This window comes from Ictalurus punctatus, chromosome 4 (genome assembly GCF_001660625.3).
Source record: "Ictalurus punctatus breed USDA103 chromosome 4, Coco_2.0, whole genome shotgun sequence".
NCBI lineage: Eukaryota > Metazoa > Chordata > Actinopteri > Siluriformes > Ictaluridae > Ictalurus > Ictalurus punctatus.
The window spans coordinates 9,420,220-9,442,486 of NC_071284.1; the positions used below are offsets into that span (position 1 = coordinate 9,420,220).

General features: G+C 39.0%; 1 protein-coding gene across 3 annotated transcripts in view; it reads right to left on the bottom strand.

Annotated features, from left to right (window-relative positions):
* zgc:173742 (DNA topoisomerase I, mitochondrial) overlaps positions 1-22,267 on the bottom strand; it is a 57,446-nt gene that overhangs the window by 19,788 nt on the left and 15,391 nt on the right. For all 3 annotated transcript variants that reach the window (XM_047152805.2, XM_047152803.2, XM_047152804.2), the window contains exons 4-11: positions 21,128-21,180; positions 20,088-20,198; positions 16,672-16,759; positions 13,713-13,840; positions 13,522-13,637; positions 9,417-9,538; positions 2,148-2,270; positions 1,401-1,588 (exon numbers count right to left, since the gene is read on the bottom strand). In XM_047152805.2, the coding sequence (XP_047008761.2) occupies positions 1,401-1,588; positions 2,148-2,270; positions 9,417-9,538; positions 13,522-13,637; positions 13,713-13,840; positions 16,672-16,759; positions 20,088-20,198; positions 21,128-21,180 (929 nt within the window). The remainder of the gene's footprint in view (positions 1-1,400; positions 1,589-2,147; positions 2,271-9,416; positions 9,539-13,521; positions 13,638-13,712; positions 13,841-16,671; positions 16,760-20,087; positions 20,199-21,127; positions 21,181-22,267) is intronic.

Here is a 22,267-nt window from a genome sequence, read left to right on the forward strand (position 1 = left end):
TATATTTCACCAAAATGACATGGAAATTAGTTTACACAGGTTATACGGACTACTTCCATGGCTGTCTGCCTGCAAACATGTGTAAACACCCAGTTTAACAAACGCAGTGGTAAGAACAGTTATCATGCCTAAAGATGTGTAAACTTTTGCCAGCTAAGTGTGATTTATTACGATTTCATCAGATTATTGGATAGTTACGTGCCTGTGACGTGAGCTGTACACTGAACACCAAAAACTTGAAAAGTACCTAATAAAAAGTGATTAATAAAAATAAATCTAGCCAACAGAACAGAGCTGACTGGATTAAATCAGTGAGTATCTTACCACTGACGTTAGCGTGGACAGAGATAACGATGAAGATGATAAAGCTTGTGTTTAAAAGCCATGAGTGATACAAGACACAGACTGATGCTGTTGATCTAAGTGAAAACCAAGTGTTTTTCCTTAAACAGATTAGGTTATAATGCTGCCTTCAGATGCTATCGGAATTACGAGTTTCCCACTAGGAAGTTGTACATGAATGGCCGCTCAAGTCGTAATTATGGTGGGAGGAGTCCTAAACGTTCAACATGGTGGAGGAGAGGTACATTGTCTGTAATGAATGACAGGTTTTGTTCATTTTTCTAAATGCATTACATATACATACATACATACATATATACACACACATATATATATATATATATATATATATATATATATATATATATATATATATATATATATATATATATATATATATACACATATACACACACACACACACACATACATATATACACACACAGCAACCATTGTATACATGCTGTAGTGAAAAAAGCTTGTATTTGACCAAAATTCCATTATCGTCAGCAAGCTAGCTAACTGAGTAATGTGTTATGCTGTCAAAATAAAAATGAAAGAAAAAAGAAATATGTATGAAGGAACCTGACATCGTCCTTGTTTCATGTTCTCTCTGACAACAAAGCATGCGAACACAAGATACTCGTAATTACCACTTCAAACGTGGGAGGCAGGATAGTTCCCATAGCATGAGAAGGCAGCATAAACGTAGATGTAGGCGGGGTCTCCAGATTTAAAAATTCTGCAACTCCACTTGTGATTGAGAAACATGTAAAAGATTAACACACTTCAGTTCAGAGCCTCAGGTTTTCCTAACTATATAGTAGAAAATGTCAAAAGATTCATCATTTCAAGGGTTTTTCCCAGGCTACCACACATATACGCTCAAAATAATATTAAGAAGCATCCTTAAAAACATGCCAGAGTAAGCACACATTACTGTTCTCAAGAAACTTGTGCCAGAATATACAAGGCCAAGGTTTTTCAGCACAAGCAGAGATTAGCACAAGATCTTCCATCACCGTGCAGCTGATTCCTCTGAGCCTGTGTGCTGTTACCGGCTGCAGTTGATGATAACGTCCTCCGGCTGAATCCTCTTTTTCAGCATGCCCTGTTTAGGATGTTCTCCTCTGCCTCGGAACAGCGCTGGAGGCTCAATCTTAAAGTTGCCAATGCGTTCCCGATGGTGGTCCAACATACAGTAGCCATACTCCTCCAGAATCTTCTGATTGGCCTGTTTAATAACCTGATGTGTAAAAGAATAAGAGTCTTAGAGTAACTTGAAATTTTGACAGTTTTGAAAGAATGTGGTTTAGTTTAATTCTGGTCAGCAAAGCTATGTAGTTCTGTGTATTTAAACATGCTTGGAGCACCAGCACGGTTTGAAATGTGACGTGTTTACAGCACTACAGGATTACCGTGAAGTTCACACCGTCCCCCTGGAGAAGGAACTGCATCGAGTTATTAAAATTCTTCTTTTGTGTCTACCCGTCCTTTTTAAGAGATATTTTGAAAACGTACCGTTTTGCTGCATCTAGGCCAGGACTGTTTGTTTCATTGGGTTCTCTTTGTCTACTTTTAGGACTTGTGTGAAAATCTGATGATGTTTTAGGTTATATTTATGCAGAAATCTACAAAATTCTAAAGGGTTCACAAACTTTCAAGCACCACTGTAGCGAACAACTTTAAAACTAGCAATGCTCATTGTTTGACAACGTTAAGAATAAACAACTGACATTTGTCTCGTCTGACAATTCGGTCCGTTTACAAAACGTTCCGATGGTTCTGGATGCTGGAGTACACACCAGCTTGTCTTCTTTGCTCATGTTCTTCCTTGCCTCCACTTTCTCCTTGTGCATGGCATGCAACTCTCCAAAGTCACACTTATTGAGGTCAGTGATCAGCATCCTTTCCTCCAGAGTCATCTCCTGCACACACACACACACGCACACACACACACACACGCACACCGACCATTCAATGACTCCGACAATGAGATACAGCCTCAGATCTAACACCTAAAAGAAACAAAGGGTATCATAGAAAAGTGAACTGCATCATAGGCAAAACATTGTCTATATCAAATCAAAGAGGACTTCAATATGTACATGGTCCAGTGTAAAGTAATACGAGGTCAATGGAACGCACATCTCATGCAAAGCTGAACCACCTGAGAAAATGAGTGCACTGACCTGCCTCATCATTAATGAGCACTCAAGTTCTAGAGCATTGGAGGGCAGGGGAAAAAGAAGGGCAGAAATGTTTGAACAGCGGGGAAGGTCATGGCTCTGGGGACAATTTAACGTCATGCTGGTTGTATTATATATACCAATGTTTCGTTTTCCACGTTGTTAAATGTCACCCTAACAGTGAATCACTGTAATCTCCCTGCCTGGGGCAGGCGCCAGGGGGCCGCGTACATGCAATTTCAATTTTATTCTCTCAAAAGAATGACCCCATTCCTCTCTACCACCACCTCATTCTGTCCATTTCGCTCGTGTACACACTTGGTCACACACAAACACACGCACGCACACCCCGATGGCACCCCTGGGGCAGCTCATACATAAGCCGGAGAGTGATGGAGGCGCAGAGGACGAGGAGTGAAATGGACTGCAAAGAGTTTGGCCTTTTTGACACATGCAGCAGCTCAAAGAGCCGTTACAACAAATGATTGGCTTCGACATAATCACAGCGTGACCTCAGTGGCGATGTATTGAGCAATTTGAATAAATCATTCGATTAGAAAATAAAGTGCATGCGTGTATAGAGCAGGGGGTCATCAATATATGAAGGGGGAAAAAAAACATAAAATAAAAGTGAATATTTTATTAACCATAAACAAGCTCAGCTTCTGTAGCAGGTCATCTGTTGCGGTTCATCCAATCACATGCGTTTTACCGCAATTATTTTGCTAACGGCAAAATAATTTATTCATTCACTCTCTCTGGTGATTCAGGAAAAAAATACAAAATAGAATGATTAAAAGATGAATGGACCGAAGTGTAATAAATCTCAACCTCTTATTTTCCAGACTGATGATGTGTGTATACACACACACACACACACACACATACATATATATATAAATAAATTGTTATTTTGTACAAAGATCTTTTTTTTTTCATTTAGCACTGCCTTTCAGATGCTAAATAAGATAGTTACACATTTCCCAGAAGACAAAATACTACCTATTTACACCGATCATCCTGTCCAAAAGTTTACCCCCCGGTTCTTAATGGTTCGTGTTACCTTCTTGAGCATCAGTGAATATTTGCACCTTTTGTAATAGCCGTGTACGAGTCCCTCAGTTATCCTCAGTGTGAAAAGGCGGATCTCAACATCATATAGCCGCTGCTGGAAAGGGGTCAAATATGCAGAAGATGCTGGAAAAGCAAAGAATGTGCAGGACCTGGAGAATTTTTATGAAGGACAGTGGGCAGTTGAACTGTTCAGGACAAACAAGGGACTCATGAATAACTATCACAAAATTTAAACACAGTCGTTGATCATCCAGGTAACGACACACAGTATTAAGAATCAAGCGTATGTAAACTTTTGAATTGGGTAATTTTTATAAATTGAGCTATTATCTTGTCTTGTGGACTATATGTAAACATCTGTTATGTGAAATAGCTTAATCAGGACAGGACTAAATAATAACAACATGGGATTTTTATGATCCCTCTTATTTTGTTAGCAGTATTAAGATTTAGCAGATTCTGCAAGTGGTATGCAAACTTTTGGGCACAACTGTAAAATAATTTTCAAATAATTTGGAGATCTTTTTAAATGCCTTGCCAGACTCATAGACATCCACAACCTCGTTTGTGAAGGCCTTACAGAACTCTTTAGATCTTGGCATGATGACACCACACACCTCAATAGCAAAGGGAACACCACACACTGGCTATGAGAGGGGTATAAATAAGACCTGCAGGTTCCACCTGCACTCCCTAAACAGGTTCTATTCACTGATACTCAATCTTGAACACGTGATTCTAATTTTATGGATTTGAAGGTGTGATAAATGTAGGGGTGTACTTACTTTTTCCATGTGATGGATCTGGGAGTTTTTTTTTTCCATTTAAATTGTGAACATTACCACAACATAATGTGTCATTTGATAGCGTGTATCAAGAGGATCAATTGTTTGATTGACCAAATATGTCAAAACAGTGTATATAGCCCTCTCCCGAGTGGTGCAACAGAAAAGCATTGGGACTAGCGCCAGGTCGCATCCCAATAATACCGGGAGACCAAGAGAGTCCGTGCTCTCAGGGTATGGGGGGTGGCATACTCTCTCTCACCTGTCAATCACAGCGACACTAGCCAATAATGCGCATCTGTGGGTTCATGCATGTGGAATGGGGTGTATAAGTGCTTCCCTCCAAGTGCATCAGACTGCCCTTTGGTGCAGTATGAGCAGCAGTTTGAAAAGATGATGTTGACTGCTTTCACGTGTCTCAGAGGGAGAAAAAAAATAAAAATCATCTTGTCCCTGGCTACTGATTTGTCCACCCATGAGTAAGAGATATCATTTGTCACCATTCAGTCATGATGATTGCTTATCTGTGCATTTGTAGGCAGGAATTTCTTGCAACTCAACAAATCTGACTCAAATAACCCTGGCGTATAGAGTACACAGAATATCTAAGCTGCGTAAGCCGAGTTCTTGTGCAGCCCATTAGTGCAAATGGGCTGTTAATGTGAGCTAATTAGCGAGAGCACTAAAACACATCGACACATCACCCCTATCTGTGCACACTCTCTAGTGTACACTTCCACTTAACCTTCTGCTTCCTCATTACTGTTTGCTCAGCACTGCAGAAGCCGCAGTGTTCAAAAAGCTACCGTGGTGAACCGCACGCGTGTTGAGAGAGATTAAACTCATCAGCAGTTGCACCCAAGTCATGGCATGGAATTATTTTTAATCAAGAATTATTGAACAAAATAGCACTCATTTATTAAAAAAAATAAATAAATAAATAAAAATAAATAAAAAAAACAAAAAAAAAACAGCATGTCCATTGGTAAAACTGTAGGTGCTAATAAGTAATGTTTAAACAGTGAACATCACAAGCCTGTGGTGCCGAGTGGTTCTTCATGGTTCTTACATCATTCTTCAGGTCAGGTTACGCAATGATATCAGGTGCATGTATATCAATCTCTTCCCTTTCAATCCTTCAATTCCTCGCTCACTCTCTTCGAATGGCAACGGGCAGTGGGCGGAGACTGTGCTCACTGAGGCGAGGAAAGACTTCGATGTTATAATAAAAAAAGTTAAATTGGATTTGTTCCTATGGGGGGGGGGGTGGGGGGGTGTGTGTGAGTTGTCTGGATTAGCATATCAATGCCTTTATACAAATCGCATTTTCAAGAGCATTGAGCGCTAAGCAGCACGAAATTAATTCTGCATGATAGGCTCCAGGCCCTGCTCGGGTCCCCCTCCAAGTGAACGATCTATCATCCATCTCTTCTCGCTCAGCCGCGCGTATCTGACCAGGGAAAGAGAAAAAAGAAGAGGGAAAAAAAAAAACTTCCGAAGACGGCTTTGAACTGCAAAAGAATCTATCTGAAGTGATGATAAAAAAAAAAAAACTGCAGAACGAAGGAAATAAAAGTGAAGTTCAATAATCTTTCTTGGTTGGCCATATATATAAAGAGATTAATGGAAAAATGTGTAATCATTAACGCTGTACTACTTCAAATGCGATACTGCAGCTTGTTCCAATCCCGAATCTCTATTGTATCTGCAGCTTAACGCGAATGAATTGACTTTCTTCTTGATCCTGTTTAATGTTTGTCTGCTGCTGGAACCAGATTGATTTCATTTAGCTAAAGTGCACAAAGGTATAAGCAGCTTTAACTTCCCTGGGAAGGTCCGTCTCTTGAAAAACACCTTTTTTAGGACAGAAGTTTGGCATCATCACTCTTTAACTAGGTTTTATTTAAAAATCAAGTAAACTGCTGGACGGTAGCCATGATAAAGCATGCTCGCTACTACACCCCTATATGAAGAATATTATACACATTAGAAGTGTGCGATATGACAAAAATATCATATCACCATCCTCTAATGCATTTCTATGATAGACAAATATGTATCATGATTATATAGGTTTGCTCACAAACTGTTGCATTTAGCATTTCATTTGAAAAGGAATGATTATGAATAGAGATTGCACAACAGCACCGATACCAGTTCTGAAACCTTGAGTGTCGGCCAATTCTGAAACCCGCCTGATACGGTTTTCTTTGAAAACTACTCAGTTTTAATATGACCAAAGCCCTGATTTAAAGGATAGTTTGGAAATTATATAAAGACCAAAAGTATGTAATCTGGTCAGATTTTCAAACTATGTAGAAAAGGCAAAGATTTACAGAAAATTATTCTCATAAGGAATCAACCGGTAAAGCAATAAATAAATACAAAATTGGTAACGATGGTGGACAAGTCATCAGCTAGTCCACAGGTCCAATGTACCGCACAGACTCATGTTTTGGTTATCCAAAAACCTAATTAAGCAGGCTAAGAACGATAACTAGCAATGTAATAAAAGTATGGTGAGACAATTATTTTATATTATATATTTTACACACACACACACCTTTTGATCTCACCTACTCTCAGGGATATTAAACAACTGAAAACACAACACAGGTCTATCCAAAAAATATATATATAAAAAAAAAAAAAATATATATATATATATATATATATATATATATATATATATATATATATATATCTTAAATATATTTGTGCAATAATTATTGGCACCCCTATGAATTCATATGAGAAAAATATTTGAAATATATTCCCATTGATTATTTTACATTTTTTAGTACACCTGGGTGACTACAAACAGGAAATTGTTCAACCATGACTTCCTGTTTCACAGGGATATAAATATAAGGTGACACATAGGACAGATTCCCTTAGTCATTCATAACAATGGGTAAGACCAAGGAATATAGTTGTGATGTGCGGCAAAAGGTTGTTGAGCTTCACAAAATGGTAAGTGTCTATAAGAAAATAGCAAAAGCATTGAAAATGCCCATTTCCACCATCAGGGCAATAATTAAGAAGTTCCAGTCAACTGGAAATGTTATGAATCAACCTGGAAGAGGACGTGTGTCTATGTTGTCTCAACACACTGAAGTGGATGGTTCGAGTGGCTGGAGAATTGCAGAAGTTAGTTGTGTTTTGGGGTCAGAAAGTCTCCAAAACTACAATCCGAAGCCACCTACATCACCACAAGGTGTTTGGATGAGTTTCAAGAAAAAAGTCTCTACTCTCATTCAAAAATAAACTCGAGCATCTTCAGTTTGCCAGACACTACTGGAACATCAAATGGGATCGGGTTCTATCGTCAGATGAAACCAAAATAGAGCTTTTTGGCAATAAACACCAGAGGTGGTTTTGGTGGAAAAGTACCTCATGCCCACAGTTAAATATGGTGGTGGCTCTAATGTCCTGGGCTGTTTTTCTGACAGAGGACCTGGATATTTTGTTAAGACACATGGCATCATGGATTTTATCAAATATCAACATATACTCAATGAAAACCTTGTCCACCCATGAGTAAGAGAAAAAAAAAGCTTAAAATGGGCTGTGTTTGGATCATCCAGTAGGAATGATCAACAATGATCCAAAACATACATCAATATCAACACAAAAATGGGGTTTCTGACCACAAAATCAAGGTCCTGCCAGGGTCATCCCAGTCCCCTGACTTGAAACCTGTGGGGTGAACCGAAGAGGAGAGTCCACCAGTGTGGATATATATAGTCTGGCTATCACCTTTAGTTTTTCATGACATGTGTAACAGTAGGGTTACTGAGTGTTATAGGTCAGGTTTGCACTGCTCTTTATTTAGTCTTGTAAGCTTTTCCACACACCTACATGTTCAGATCCTGAAAAGGTCACATGTCATCAGTAATTAATCCAAATAAAAGGCGATACGTGTTGCAGCAGGCAGTGCGACTTAATGAGCAGCGAGCACTAAAGTTACAGCGTCAAGGTCAAGAGTCATCGTCAAGTGCAATTTGTTTAAATATACATACCAAAAAAAAAAAAAAAAATTTTATTCTGAGAAAGTCAATAAGCAGTAGTGCTCTTTCTTTCTCTGATTCTGGACTGAGAGAAGAAAAGCACTGGTGACTGCTAGCCTACTGAGTCTATTTGAAAATAAACTATGAATAAAAAAGATGAATAGAGTAGTAAGCTTGTATGATGCACTTTTACATATTATCACTTAAAAAGATGCCAAAAGAAAAGTCCCCCCCCCCCCCCCCCCCCCAAAATAAATCCCCACCCCTTATGCTCTCGAGTAGATGACTTGTGTGGGTGCCCTCACTTTTTGTCAAGGATAATGGACAATGTTTTGAGTTCATTGATATGAATTACAACCTATCAATATACGCTCAACTTATCTAAAAGAGAAATACACACTGTGGCCAAAAATATGTGGACGTCTGACCACCACAACACAGTGTGCGTTTCTTCCCCAAATTGTTGCCAAAAAAGTTGGAAGCATACAGCTGTATATGATGTCTTTGCATGCTGTAGAATTACAACATTGAATGACTTGTTCAAACCTGGGTAGACTAGAATTCACCAACCCTGTTCCTGGAGATCTACCTTCCTGAAGACTTTAGCTCCAACCATAATCGTGCCCACCTGACCATCCAATCATCGCCTTAAGAAGCTCCCGATCAACTAAAACAGGTGTGTTAGAATTTGGCTGGAGATGAAACCTGCAGGAAGGCAGATCTCAAGGAAGAGGGTTGGTGACCACTGATCTAGACCGTGACCCTCACTAACCTTTAATTTTATATTTGTACAAAACATACAGTATGCAAAAGGACAAGGCCCAAACTAATGCGCTAATAACTCCAAGCCATTTTGTTCATGTGTACATTTTCCAGGTTAAACATACCTAGCTTATACGTGTGTACGTTTTCCAGGGTGTTTAGGAATGCTCTAAAGCTCAGCACTCGCGTGTGCCTCACGATCACAGTACACATCGAGGAGTCCATATGAACAGGAGCGCATCATCTCCACATACCTTCCTCCAGTCTTTGAAGAAGTTGTCACGAAACACATCTTTAGTGGTGTACTCGTGATCCAGCATCTGTGCAAAGAACAACGCCGCTTCCTCAGCAGCCAAGCTCAGCTTTACAGGCTTGCCTAGAGAACAAATACACGAAGACGTCAAGCTTAACAAGATGGAACAACAAATACGATGAGGTGAAATCATTCAAAATCATTGCTGAAGCTTTACTAAGTGCAAGTGATTAGGCGTTTAAGTGGGTCTCCATTTGATATATAAAAAATAATTCTAGAGTGGAAGCAAGGCCAGCAAAATGGTTCTTACTTATATACCTAATGCACTTCTGAATTCAAAAGCATCAGAACAACATATTAAGTTTTATGTTCCTTTAAGTGAAATGCACAATATTTTCACAGCAGTAAAAAGCAATCTCCATTACATTCGCGCTCATTTATTTTGTAGTAGTCTGGCACAAACACAGGGAGTGTAGAGTTATCTATGTTATGCATCTTGCATTCTGAAGTAACACTATCTTGTGAGTAATATGCTATTTGTTGTTATTTGCATTAGTGCTGCGCGATTAATCGGCATCGAAATAAAATCACGATTTTGAAACTGCGGAAAACGCCGATTCTATTCCAACCACCCTCTGCTTCCATCATGGGTGGCTGTGGCTCAGGTGGTAGAGTGGGTTGTCCACTAATCGCAGGGTTGGTGGTTCGATTCCTGGCCCACATGACTCCACATACCGAAGTGTCCTTGGGCAAGACACTGAACCCCAAGTTGCTCCTGATGGCAAGATAGTGCCTTGCATGGCAGCTCCGCTACCCTTGGTGTGTGTGTGTGTGTGTGTGTGTGTGTGTGTGTGTGTGTGTGTGTGTGTGTGAGTGTGTGAATGAGACACAGTGTAATGCGCTTTGAATAAAAGCACTATACAAGTGCAGACTATTTATCATTTACCTCCCGCTCAGTGTGCAAAAGGTGTTCACCAATCAAAATGCAGCGTGCCTAGGGTTAACGACTATGCAGGAAAGCACAGAAACAGGGAGGGTGAATTCAGGACAGAATAATGACTTGGTGCTGAAAAAATATACATATTTTGGATACAGGAGAGATGATGGGTTACAGACCCAGGTAATTTGCAAGACCTGTTTAACTATTGTTGCGACAAAACAGGGTAACACCACAACTCTGTTCCAACACCTGAGACAATGCCATAAAGAACTATACGAGCAATGCATGGCGACGAAAGTCCCTCGACATAAACAAAAGCACGTCCCAAAGCACTCCAGACCAGGTGAACGAAAATCTAACAAAACCACAGGCTTTTACGACGTGCACACCATATGAGAGGAGCTCAAAAAGGCACAAAGAAATAACCGATGCCATCACGTATCATTTATGCAACGACATGGTGCCTGTGCACAGTCAGTAAATACGGCTTCCAAGAAATGATAGACACTTGAGAGATACCAACTGCCGTAGCAACGTTATTTTTCACGAGCTGCCATCTCTGAAACGTGTACCGAATGCAAGGCCGGTGTTGAATCAGTGAGTGAACAAAACACGTGAAATACTGTGCAACCACTTCAAATATATGTGGTCAAACAGAACATCGGAGCCTTATACAAGTTTAACGGTGCACTTTATCAGTGAGGATTTTGAAATGAAAAAAGTCGATGCTTGCAAATGGCATACTTTCCAGAAGACCACATGGGAGAAAATCGGTCTCAGGGTTTGAGAGATGCTTTGGCTTCCTGGGCAGCAAGTGTCAATCATCACAGATAATTACTCAAATATAGTGAAGGCTGCCACTTTGAACAAATGGACAAGATTACAATGCTTTGGGCATGGAGTGCAGCTTGCAATTGGTAAGTTGTTTTTTTTAAATCTACATTTAGAAGTACATTAGAAATTTATAAGTGCGTATTGTAGCAATAATTTATTCCCATTTTATTCTTTTAATTCCAGTTTCCTTAAAAATATTGCAAAATGAACCCAGATCGTGTCTTTTCTCATGCCGAATGATTTATTTTGCAATGACTGTATATTATCCTGCGTATTAAGGTGACCTAGAATTGAATTAATCTTTTTTTAAAAAATAAATAAATAAATAAAGGGACATTGATATAGTAGACAATAGCGATTGAAGTAGCATAGAATACCTCAGATGTGCAGTGGTTAAGAAATAGATGGTGCTATCGACCAATCAGCATAGAGTATTCCAGACATGACATGCGTTTATGAATGTAAAATGTTTAAGCAAGGAAATATTTGGCCAAAATCATGATTAAAATCATCAAAAAAAAAAAATCATGATAGCATTTTTTTTGTCCATATCGCACAGCCCCAAGTTGCATTGCCCTCAGGGGTAAAAGACAAGGAGAAAGGGTAATATGTTGACAAACCAAACACACGTGTTTAAATGCATTCTTGGGAGCTGCTCCTGTGACAAGAATAAGCAAAACACCACCTAAAAAAACCCCCTCAAAAAAACAAACAAACAAAAAAACGCAGCACGTTCTCAGTTACAGCACAGACCAGATGCTTTGCCCTCCGGACTGACCATATGCTTTAAAGGGAGCTTTTTATTGTCCATGACAGAGTGGATATTAACAGAGGGAGCAAGTCTTCAGAGACCAGCTGACCCAGATGATGGACAGGGCAAACCTCAGAATGGGCTCTATGCTCAGCAACAGATGGAAGGAAATGACAAATCTAACAAAAATTGCACTTCCTCATGACACATCTTCAGATAAAAGTCAAAAATGGTGTAACAAAGTAAAAACTATTTTTTTTACAAAAAGATTACATTTTCAATATATTACTATGCATACTATGCAATATACAGTATTACTCATTACTGATCACTTGTTTACTTCTCTTAAACAAACATAACAATACGTCAGTCTTTTTAAACATCTATTTTCTAACGTTGTGCATAGAAACCATGAAATGTTTTCACATGACCGACATTTATGCTGGTGAACTGCTTCTGCTCAAATTGAACATGTTAAAAATTAAATAAATAAATAAATAAGCTGTTCAATTTGACACCTTGTTGTAGACCTTTCTTTTGGGTCAAAATCCTTTGCTTTTTATCAGTCAGCTGTTTTATTAAGTCATTTTCTAAGGAAGAAATGTCAGTGTATCCAAAATAGATACAGTAAACTGATATTATATCACAGGGCATTTGAATATCGGAGGCTGATTGGTCAGAAGATGTGCATTATTTCTTGGACAGTAGTTCCAGATGTAACATGATAAACATAGGTTTATTATAATGTTAGTAAATTAATAAATGGATTAAAGAACATGCATCATTGCTGCTGTGGTGAGGGTTTTGTTAGGAGGCATTTATTTCACAAGTACGGGAAGGAGTCTTGGGTATCATCGCTTTGTAACGGTCACAGTGCTTTGCAAAGTTTTCTAGGTAAAATGCCCAGCTACAGGTTTTTTTGGGGGGTTTCTTTTGAGAGAGAGAGAGAGAGAGAGAGAGAGAGAGAGAGAGAGAGAGAGGGAGAGAGAGAGAGACATGGATAATTAATAAATTAAACACTGTAATCAATGGCAAACTGCTGTGATCTAAGAGGAATAACACACTCCAGTCCATGCTGTTATACGAAAATAATTCACTTTTGGGTGGATTGTTTTCTTATAACCACATGACATGTCTTGTATTATTCCTTACTTAACTATATACTAGTCTAATGTGAACTGATATATTCAAAGATTTTCTTTCACATGAATGGACTCGAAACATTCTCCAGTCACCTTGACAGAAAGTGAGGAAACAGCTGAGAAAATCATGTTGAGACAAGAACGTTACTTCTAAAGAATGCTTCCAGAGAGTGTCAGTTAATATCACAGAACTCAAAACACCTACGTAACTGTCAATCATTCCAGATTCATATGTCGACTGGCTCATTTGCTGCTCGTTTGGAGTATTTTTGGAGTACTCGGATACTAAAATACGAAGCCCTGCATCTTCACCGGATATTCTAGTTCTCCTGGCCACCTTGGCAATAGTGCAGGGTGAAAGTCCTTCCAAACCTGTGCGATCTTGGTGTGAAAGAAAATAAACGAAGAAGGAAAAAAAATGAACAAAAACAAAATGTACCATCATAGTAGAACTTCACGTTGTCTGGGAGCGGCTGGTACTCAGGAGGGAAATACGGGCCCTTGTGCTCTAGAAACCTCCACTTGACACCGTCTTCATATTTCTCCTCCTCCCACCTCGAATAACAGAAAGTGTTTTAATTGCCGAGATCAGAAACAAAATCTGACACACGTTACACACAGACACGTTACCAACGCCAACGCTGCTGCTCCTCTTCCTCCTTCTTCTTGATCTTGAGGGCCCTGGCTGCCTCGATCTCCTCCTTCGTCTTCTTCTTCGCTGTGACAGGACGCTCCTCTTTCTCCTCCTTCTTCACCTTCTGAAAGATTGAAGACATCCATGGCCCACAGTGTCTTAAAACGAGTGATCGCAAAGTTCAAAACTTTTAACTGTGACACATGGGGAGGGAAAGAGACACAAACGGGCCACAACCTGAGCGCAGCCCTTATTCATCAAAGCTGTGTAGGAACAAGATAGGTAGATCTGAGCTCACAGAACATCAAAACTAGCAGTGATTTGAGAGCAATTCCCACTGCTCTCTAGGCCCTAGTTACATCATACGCATACAGCACAGCCCAATTAGTCCTTGTAAACATCTCATTTACACAAAACATGCCCTAACTTACACAGGTGTGTCGACCGAAAATAAAAGAAAAGTATTCAGCAAGCTACAGTTATCCAGAATCTAAAAAAAAAAAAAGTAAATTGAGCAGGCAAAAAGTGAGGCTTTAAATAATTTAATTAAGTAAATAAGAAAATATGGAAAATATGCCTGAAGAGCTATAGGAAAGAGAAGAAAAAAACCCACATAACTGTTTTCCACCTTTGGATATGTGACCTCTATTTATGGGTTGATTTTTATTCATTCAAGAGTCAATAGGTCAGATTATGGAGATTAATTAAATCAGATTTAATAAAAAATTTAATCAAAGCTTCTATAAATGATCAATATAGATTTGCAAGGTTTCCATTCGGAAGAAATAAACACAGGAAGGAACCTCAAACAAAATGGCAAAAATGTGCAGTAACTGTATAAGGAAAAGGATGCTAAAATATCACACGCATTTTTTTTTAAGGCTGACACCTGACAGCTTGATTGACACGACTTGATGAATAAAGATCGAATGTAGGTACTGAAGTGCTACATCTTTAAGAATACAGGGTGCATGGATTTCATTTTTTCACTCTAAGGGTAAATATGTTTTGTACTGAAGCTTCATCAGGACATGCAGGAATGCCATCCGCAGATTTCCATCTGAATGATTTTATGCAAAATATATGTTTGCTGATGAAGTGATGTAAGGAAACGGCAGTTATCTGTAAAACATGACAGACATCTGTACAACTTCGAATATTGAATTATTTGCCAACTATAATGGAAAGGAGGAATCATTTGCATTTAGTGTCACAAGATGCATTTCTCATACAACAAACCAAAAGGAAAAAGAGGACAGAAGCAGAGTGATACAGCTGGACCGAGGAGGAGATGAGAACAGTTCATTTCCCCCGTCTCAGACAGGAAGCAGGAAACGTGCTCCTTCTGCACTGTTCTGGTGCTTCAAACCAGTACCACACACACACTAGTGTTTTTGTTATTTAATACACTTCCAGTACATGTACTCGCTTCAAATTTACTTTGTACATATAAATATGAACAAAAACGTATGTATACATGAACATAAACAAATATTTGAAATACAAAACTGATAGGAAGAAGGATTCAGATACTATATTGAAATACAAAAGGGGAAAAGCTACATAGCCATAGCAAAAACCTTCATCACTGCAAGTACAATGCTTCCATAATATTAGGGCTGCAACGAACAATTATTTTCATAATTGATTAATCTGTAGATCATTTCTTTGATTACTCGATTAGTTCGGTTAACAGGGCGGCTGTGGCTCAGGTGGTAGAGCGGGTTGTCCACTAATCGTAGGGTTGGTGGTTCGATTCCCGGCCCACATGACTCCACATGCCGAAGTGTCCTTGGGCAAGACACCGAACCCTGAGTTAGCTCCTGATAGCAAGTTAGTGCCTTGCATGGCAGCTCTGCTACCATTGTGTGTGTGAATGGGTGAATGAGACACAGTTTAAAGCGCTTTGGATAAAAGCGCTATATAAGTGCAGACCATTTACCAAGGTTAAATTTTCTGTATTTTTTCAGAAAAAACGGTGTTCTGCCCACTGTTATCCTGCAAACACTGAGCAAATTATGCAAAAGGCAGTCAATGTAATAGTGGACTATGCTATACACACACAACAACATTGTCCACAAGCGTTAAAGCAGAAGTTAAATCGCTTACTGTTCTGAATAGCTAATTCAGGACAGTACTAAATAAACAACAAGGGATTTTTATGATCCCTTTTATGATCCTTATTTTGTTAACAGTATTAAGATTTAGCATATTCTGCAAGGGGTAGGCAAACCTTTGGGCACAACTGTATCTTCGTTTATGCTTATAAATACGTACTTTTTGTTTATGTTTATAAGTACAAAGTCATGCACTGTAAGCATATTAAATAACAAAATCAAAAGTGTCTGAATACTCCCTCCCCCCCTCGCTGCGCGCATCACATGTGAAGTGCCATTCTGCTATTTATAATCCTTCACTAATCATCCACTTCTCTGAATCATTTTTGAATGTGTTCAAACTAAAGCCTGCAAGGACAGATGAAGAGAGTGTGCTGGCAGGTGCTGGTATATGACCCTACTTCAGCACAGGAAATCAGAGATTTGTATTAGTCTTTTTAAAGAGTCAAGGTCAATGCAGGTCTTTATTAAAGTCAAGCTGTGGGGGGAGCATTTCTTTTTTTTTTTTGTTAAATAGACTATACATTGTGCTCCAGCTTCAATCAAATGCTTAATGACCGTTTAATTTGTTCATCAAATTGGCCCTTCCTGTAAAACGGTCGGCAGAATATCCGTCAACCGAGTCATTTGGAAAAGAACTGGACAAAACCCTTGCACAAATCAATTCTAGACACTCATTAGCGGACGGACTAAATCACTTACGCACTGTGGGGGCTCCATGGCAAGAGACTCGAGACGGTATAATCTTTATGGATTGTTTTTTTAAGTCCATTACCAGCAGCTCAGTATTTCGAGGCTATGTCTCTATGTCTAGTTCACTGCTATCCTGTTGAAGTACCTTATTTTTTGCTTCGGACTTTCTCTTCTTTTTCTCCAGACCCGAGCATCCCTCTGCCTCCTGCGGGGATTTTTTCTTCTTTTTAGGCCTTCAAGACAGTAAGAAAGGCAACCCATTTAACACAATACAATATATAGATAATATAAAGTCAAAGTATATTCAAGTGTGGACAAATCCTACATTCTTTAGCTAGTCTATTGAACAAATGGAAGAACCAGTGTACTTGCCCTGTCCTATGTTTTGGTTGACTAGACTATAAAGTGCTAGCTAACATAACTGAATGACACAGTAAGATAAACGCATTAACACCATTAATACAGACTTAACAAACAAACAAACAAATTCAATTCCTAAAGAGAGGATTTGGGAGCTCTGTGTAGACGCATCATCGTCAAGCAAGTCATTGCCGAAGGTTTTCGCTATCTGCTGTGGTGTGTCGCATCGCATATGAAAGATATTACTCAAGCCTGTCTGGTGCCTTGACTTTCTCTGGATAGGTTAAACCATGAGATCACGTTGTTCCAGCAGTTGACTTATATGACAGCTTTGCGCTGCACTTTATTTTTGCGTGGTTTCATCACATAACTGTTCCTGATTCTGAAAAGACTGTCATCCGTACATGCCAAATAATACGCGTTAGTAAAAGTTTTTTTTTTTAAATCGCTCCACCGTCATCCAGATGGCACCTTGGCTGACAGGGGTTCAGTAGTGCACGTTACAGATACAGCTAGGCTTGTTATAGTGTCACAGTTAGTCACGGCGCATAATCAGACAGTTACCTCACCGCTGACATTTTCAAAATAAATAAAATGCATAAAATGCATTTCTGCCTATTTTCTGTTTATTCAGCACACCGCTTCTCCTCGCAGAGATTGATCTTCTTGTGAGCATTTATCACAATTACTACAAACTTCATCCAGCAACCTTACTCAAATATATGTCCGAAAATCTTGTTAATAAGAACAAACAGTGGACTGATCTTTTGTGAGATTATATGTATATATATATATATATATATATATATATATATATATATATATATATATATATATATATATATATATATATATATATATATACACACACACACACACACATATACACACACATATACACACACATATACACACACATATACACACACACACATATATATACACACACGGATGTGACAAGAGATTCTCCTACAATGTTTCATAATAAGTATTCCCTTTCATTTTCACCAGCAGCTTGTGTTTTCAAGCGGCCGATTATTACGGTCATATTTTTGCAAGTAGGTTATTGTTTTGCATGAAGCAGGGTCCCCCCCTTTCTGTTCATTGAGCCTACTTGTCCTCTGGGCTATGAATAAAAAACTAATCACCCGGGCACAAAATGTGTTTGTCCCAAGTGCCACCTATTTGTCCACTCCTGCCATTACACGACAACAAGAAGCCCAGAAGACTGTTACACGAGATGTTCAGTACTCGATTTCTGAGCCCAGCTCTCTGTAATCATCCACCTACTAATGAGGTTATTCTCCGCTGACAACTCGCAATTTGATGTGAATAGAACGACACTTTTTCTAAACAATGCGCTTTTCAGTACGTCAGCGAGTCCACGTCAAGCAGAACACAAAGCGCCGCTACAATCTGATGTCAGGCTGAGTGACTTTTCTAAACAAGGCGCAACAACTGTATTTCTAAGCAGATTCACTGCACCGGATGACTGCTTGCTCACGCTCACGCATTCAGATGCAACCCAGTGGAAACCAGCAGGTTAAGCGAGACCTCCTGTGTACCGAACAGGCTGATTGAACTCTGCGACACTGTCGCTACATGAGCCCCAGGAGGTAAACAGGATTAACTGCAGACTAGCGGAATGCAGAACATTAACTTCTGATGCAGAAAAACTAAATAAAACAAGCAAAGCTAGCTCTCAACCATACTGTTGGGAAGAAATGCTTAGTAAATATCCACTGTAGAGGTGGACAATATGGCGATAATGTCAAGACACTTGATATTGATGGAATACATAATATTGGTTTGTAATTTTTTTTTTTATTTAAAAATCAAATCAAAAATAAAAAGAGGGGGAAAATGGTTAGTTAAAAATATTTTTTTAGGGTTGAGGTGATAAATCTACACACGCCTTGCAGAATCTGCAAATTGATAATAATTAAAAAAAAATAAGAGGCATCATAAATAAATTGCATTTAGTATTTTATTTAGTCCTGCCCTGAATAAACTATTTCACATAACAGACATTCACATATAGTTCATAAGACACAGTAACAACCGAATTTACACAAATGAACCAGTTCAAAAGTTTACACACGCTTGATTCTTAATACCGTGTGTCGTTACCTGGATGATCAACGACTGTGTTTATGTTTTGTGATAGTTGTTCATGAGTCTCTTGTTTGTCCTGAGCAGTTAAACTGTCCACTGTTCTTCAGAAAGTCCTGCACATTCTTTGCTTTTCCAGCATCTTCTGCATATTTGACTCCTTTCCAGCAGTGCCTATATGATGTTGAGATCCATCTTTCCACACTGAGGGCAACTGAGGGACTCGTACACGACTATTACAAAAGGTGCAAACGTTCACTGATGCTCAAGAAAACAACACGATATATTAAGAGTCAGCGGGATGTAAACTTTTGAACGGTGTAATCTGTTATTATTTTGTCTTTGGGAAAACAATGTTGCTTCTGTTGCTTTGAACAAAGTAATACAAGTATGTATGTATTTAGGGAAATAGAACAAACTAAATTTGTTAAAAAACAAAACAAAAAAAAAAACAATCTCAGACCAGTACCAACAATAACAACAATAACAACTGCATGAGCGGGATCAGGTTTGAAGAACCGTCAGTGTTTTTAGTAGGGGTCATTTTTCATTTAAAAGACTTTGGGTTTAAGCCATGTTTAAATCCAAACACAGATACACAGAGCATTAAACAGATACAGGCATTGCATTAAATCCCTAATATCTTGACTTGTTCATAAATTAGGCAGATTTCTTTAGGTCCTATTTAAGTTTGCCAAATTGCAGCTCGAATAAAGTTCTGTGTTAAATTCAAAACTTCAGATTCACTCATTTTCATTTGGAATGGCTGTTAGAAGCCGTTTTAACACGAGGGGAAAATTTTGCACATCCAAAATACTTCTTTTCCTCATTTTTAAGCATGGTGCCAAGGGAGAAACATGCAAAGTATGAATTTCACAGTGAACCTGCTTCTGTGCATGTGACAAATAACTTGGGAATAGATCACTCTGATGTTAAATCTGTCCTACTCATACAATTAAAATGGTAATGTACGAGCAAGGTTTTATTTTTGTCATGGTATACACTTCGTTGTTCCATGATTTTTAAACAGCTACTGTCATGCTGTGTGCGTTAGGCTCGTTTTAGATATTCAAAGGATTTATCACTTACAAAGAAGGTGCGCTGGAGCTGGAAGGACCTTCGACTGACTCCAGCTTTCTTTTCCTTTTTTTCCCTTTCTTTTCTGGCATAAAGTCACCATCGCTTGCCTCCTGTTTAAGTCTGCCAAAAAGAGAGACAGACAAAAAGGAGTGCTGAAAGATTAAGCAGAAAATGCTCATTAGGGGTTCATTACGTTTGGAAAAATCTAGAAGACAACCAATCACTGTCTAATGGGAAGAACATAATGAGCACAATTAGACAATATTGCTTAATTGGCACTGATAATTATATAATTACAGCAATTAAATGCTAGAATAGTCGTAGGATCGCAAGCTGTTATTGCCATGTAGCATGGTCTGATGAAAGGGGGAGCTGACTGAATCAAATAAATGAATTATATTTACCATAACAGTGACCTGTGCTACTTTATTCCAGATCTCTTTCTACTGAGAACTACTCAGTGTGCCTCATCATCTTAATACTTGACCTCATCCCTGAAAAATCGGCCTCCCTCTACCAATTACCAGCAGGGTCTGAGTTACGCAAAGTCTGCTCTGATTGTGTCATTCTGTGATTAAAGAAACATTCCATCACTGTCACAGCAGACAACCAGTGAGCGAAAGAGCAACTTCTTTCTGTGATGCATGTCACCACCCACAACCCTCACCTCCTAAAAATAGAGTATTATCATGTATAGTTATTTCTTCCACGCTGCAGAACGATGAAGAAATTAATTTCCTGAAAGACAGTTAATGTATCTGGGGGGGGGGGGGGGGGGGAGAGAGAAAGAAAAAAGTATGGAGACTGTCCACAACCATGGACGTCTAAATCACCAGAATTAATTTGCATCAAGCTCAAGGGCAGAAAGCGTGACTGCATTTTAATCAGGAACGGATTCTAAGCGCGCATGCTGTGGATTAGGCCTGGAGCAAGACGCGACTAGTTCAGTACGAACAAAAATGAGTGTGTTGGTTGGGGGAGATAAAATGAAATGCCACTCATACACAATAAAAAAATATGAAGAGCGAGTTAAAAAAAAAATCCATTACCTTTTATCATCAGCTATTTCAAAGTCTGTACGCTCCTTTTTAGGACTCTTGACCTGAAATGGATCGAAGGAAGCACAGACAATTTAAAATAACATGCAACAAGCAAAAACTAAAATTAAAATGCTTGGGAAAAAAAACAAGCTCGGAGAACATTCTTCTAAAACAATACACGTCTTTCAAAGCTTTAGTTCTGTTTAATAGAGGAAAATCAACAGACGGTTACGCACTCGCTCACACTTAGCATAGCCAATCCACCTACATGCATGTTTTTGTGAGGTAGGAGGACACCGAAGAACCCAGAGTAAGCCCACATGGACAACATCTGAATAGACAGGAACCTGAATCAAACCTGCAACCCTGGAGCTGTGAGGTGGCAAAGCTGGTGGCTACAACAGTTGAATTTAAGCTGTACTGTTGTTTGAATGTAAATGGCCTCTATGTTTAAGCTTTGGAGCTACAAATAAAATGTAAAAACAGCTGCAAGTAACATGTTTTAGTCTTGAGCCAAAACTTTACACACAGATTAGGGACAGATTTATTTCCGCTTTTTCAGCTACGTCAGAATTCCAGCTGATCAAAAGTTTACATATAATATCTTTGTATAAACAGCCTGGAAGATTCCAGAAATTGATGTAATGGCATTTGAAGCTTCTGAACGGCCAATTAGGAGTTAACTGGGAGTGCGTCTATGGCTGTAAAAGGGCTTACCTTTAGAGTCAGTGCCTTTTTGCCCTTGATACCATGGGAAACTGAACGAAAACCTCAGGAGACAAAAAATTGTGGACATCCACAAAATTATTATGATTTCCATTACATGAGAGTAGATGTTAACTTCATGCTGATTTTAGGCCGGCGAACTTGGCTCTCACCAAGATAATCACCAACTAAGACATAGCTTCACAGTAAACTAATGTGATCCATATGTGTCTCCATCCATTTACGCTTCATTCCATATATCCTTCTGTCTGGTGTTGATGGCTGAAGTGTAATGCTGGCTCCAGGGATCAGCTTATTTGCCTCTCTAGCGCATCAGCACACACAACGGCTGCGATGCTGGCTCCAGGGATCAACCATAGTCTCCCCAGCGCATCAGCATGACAACCGTCTGGATTGAGCTAAGTAGGGTACATCTCTGGGGTC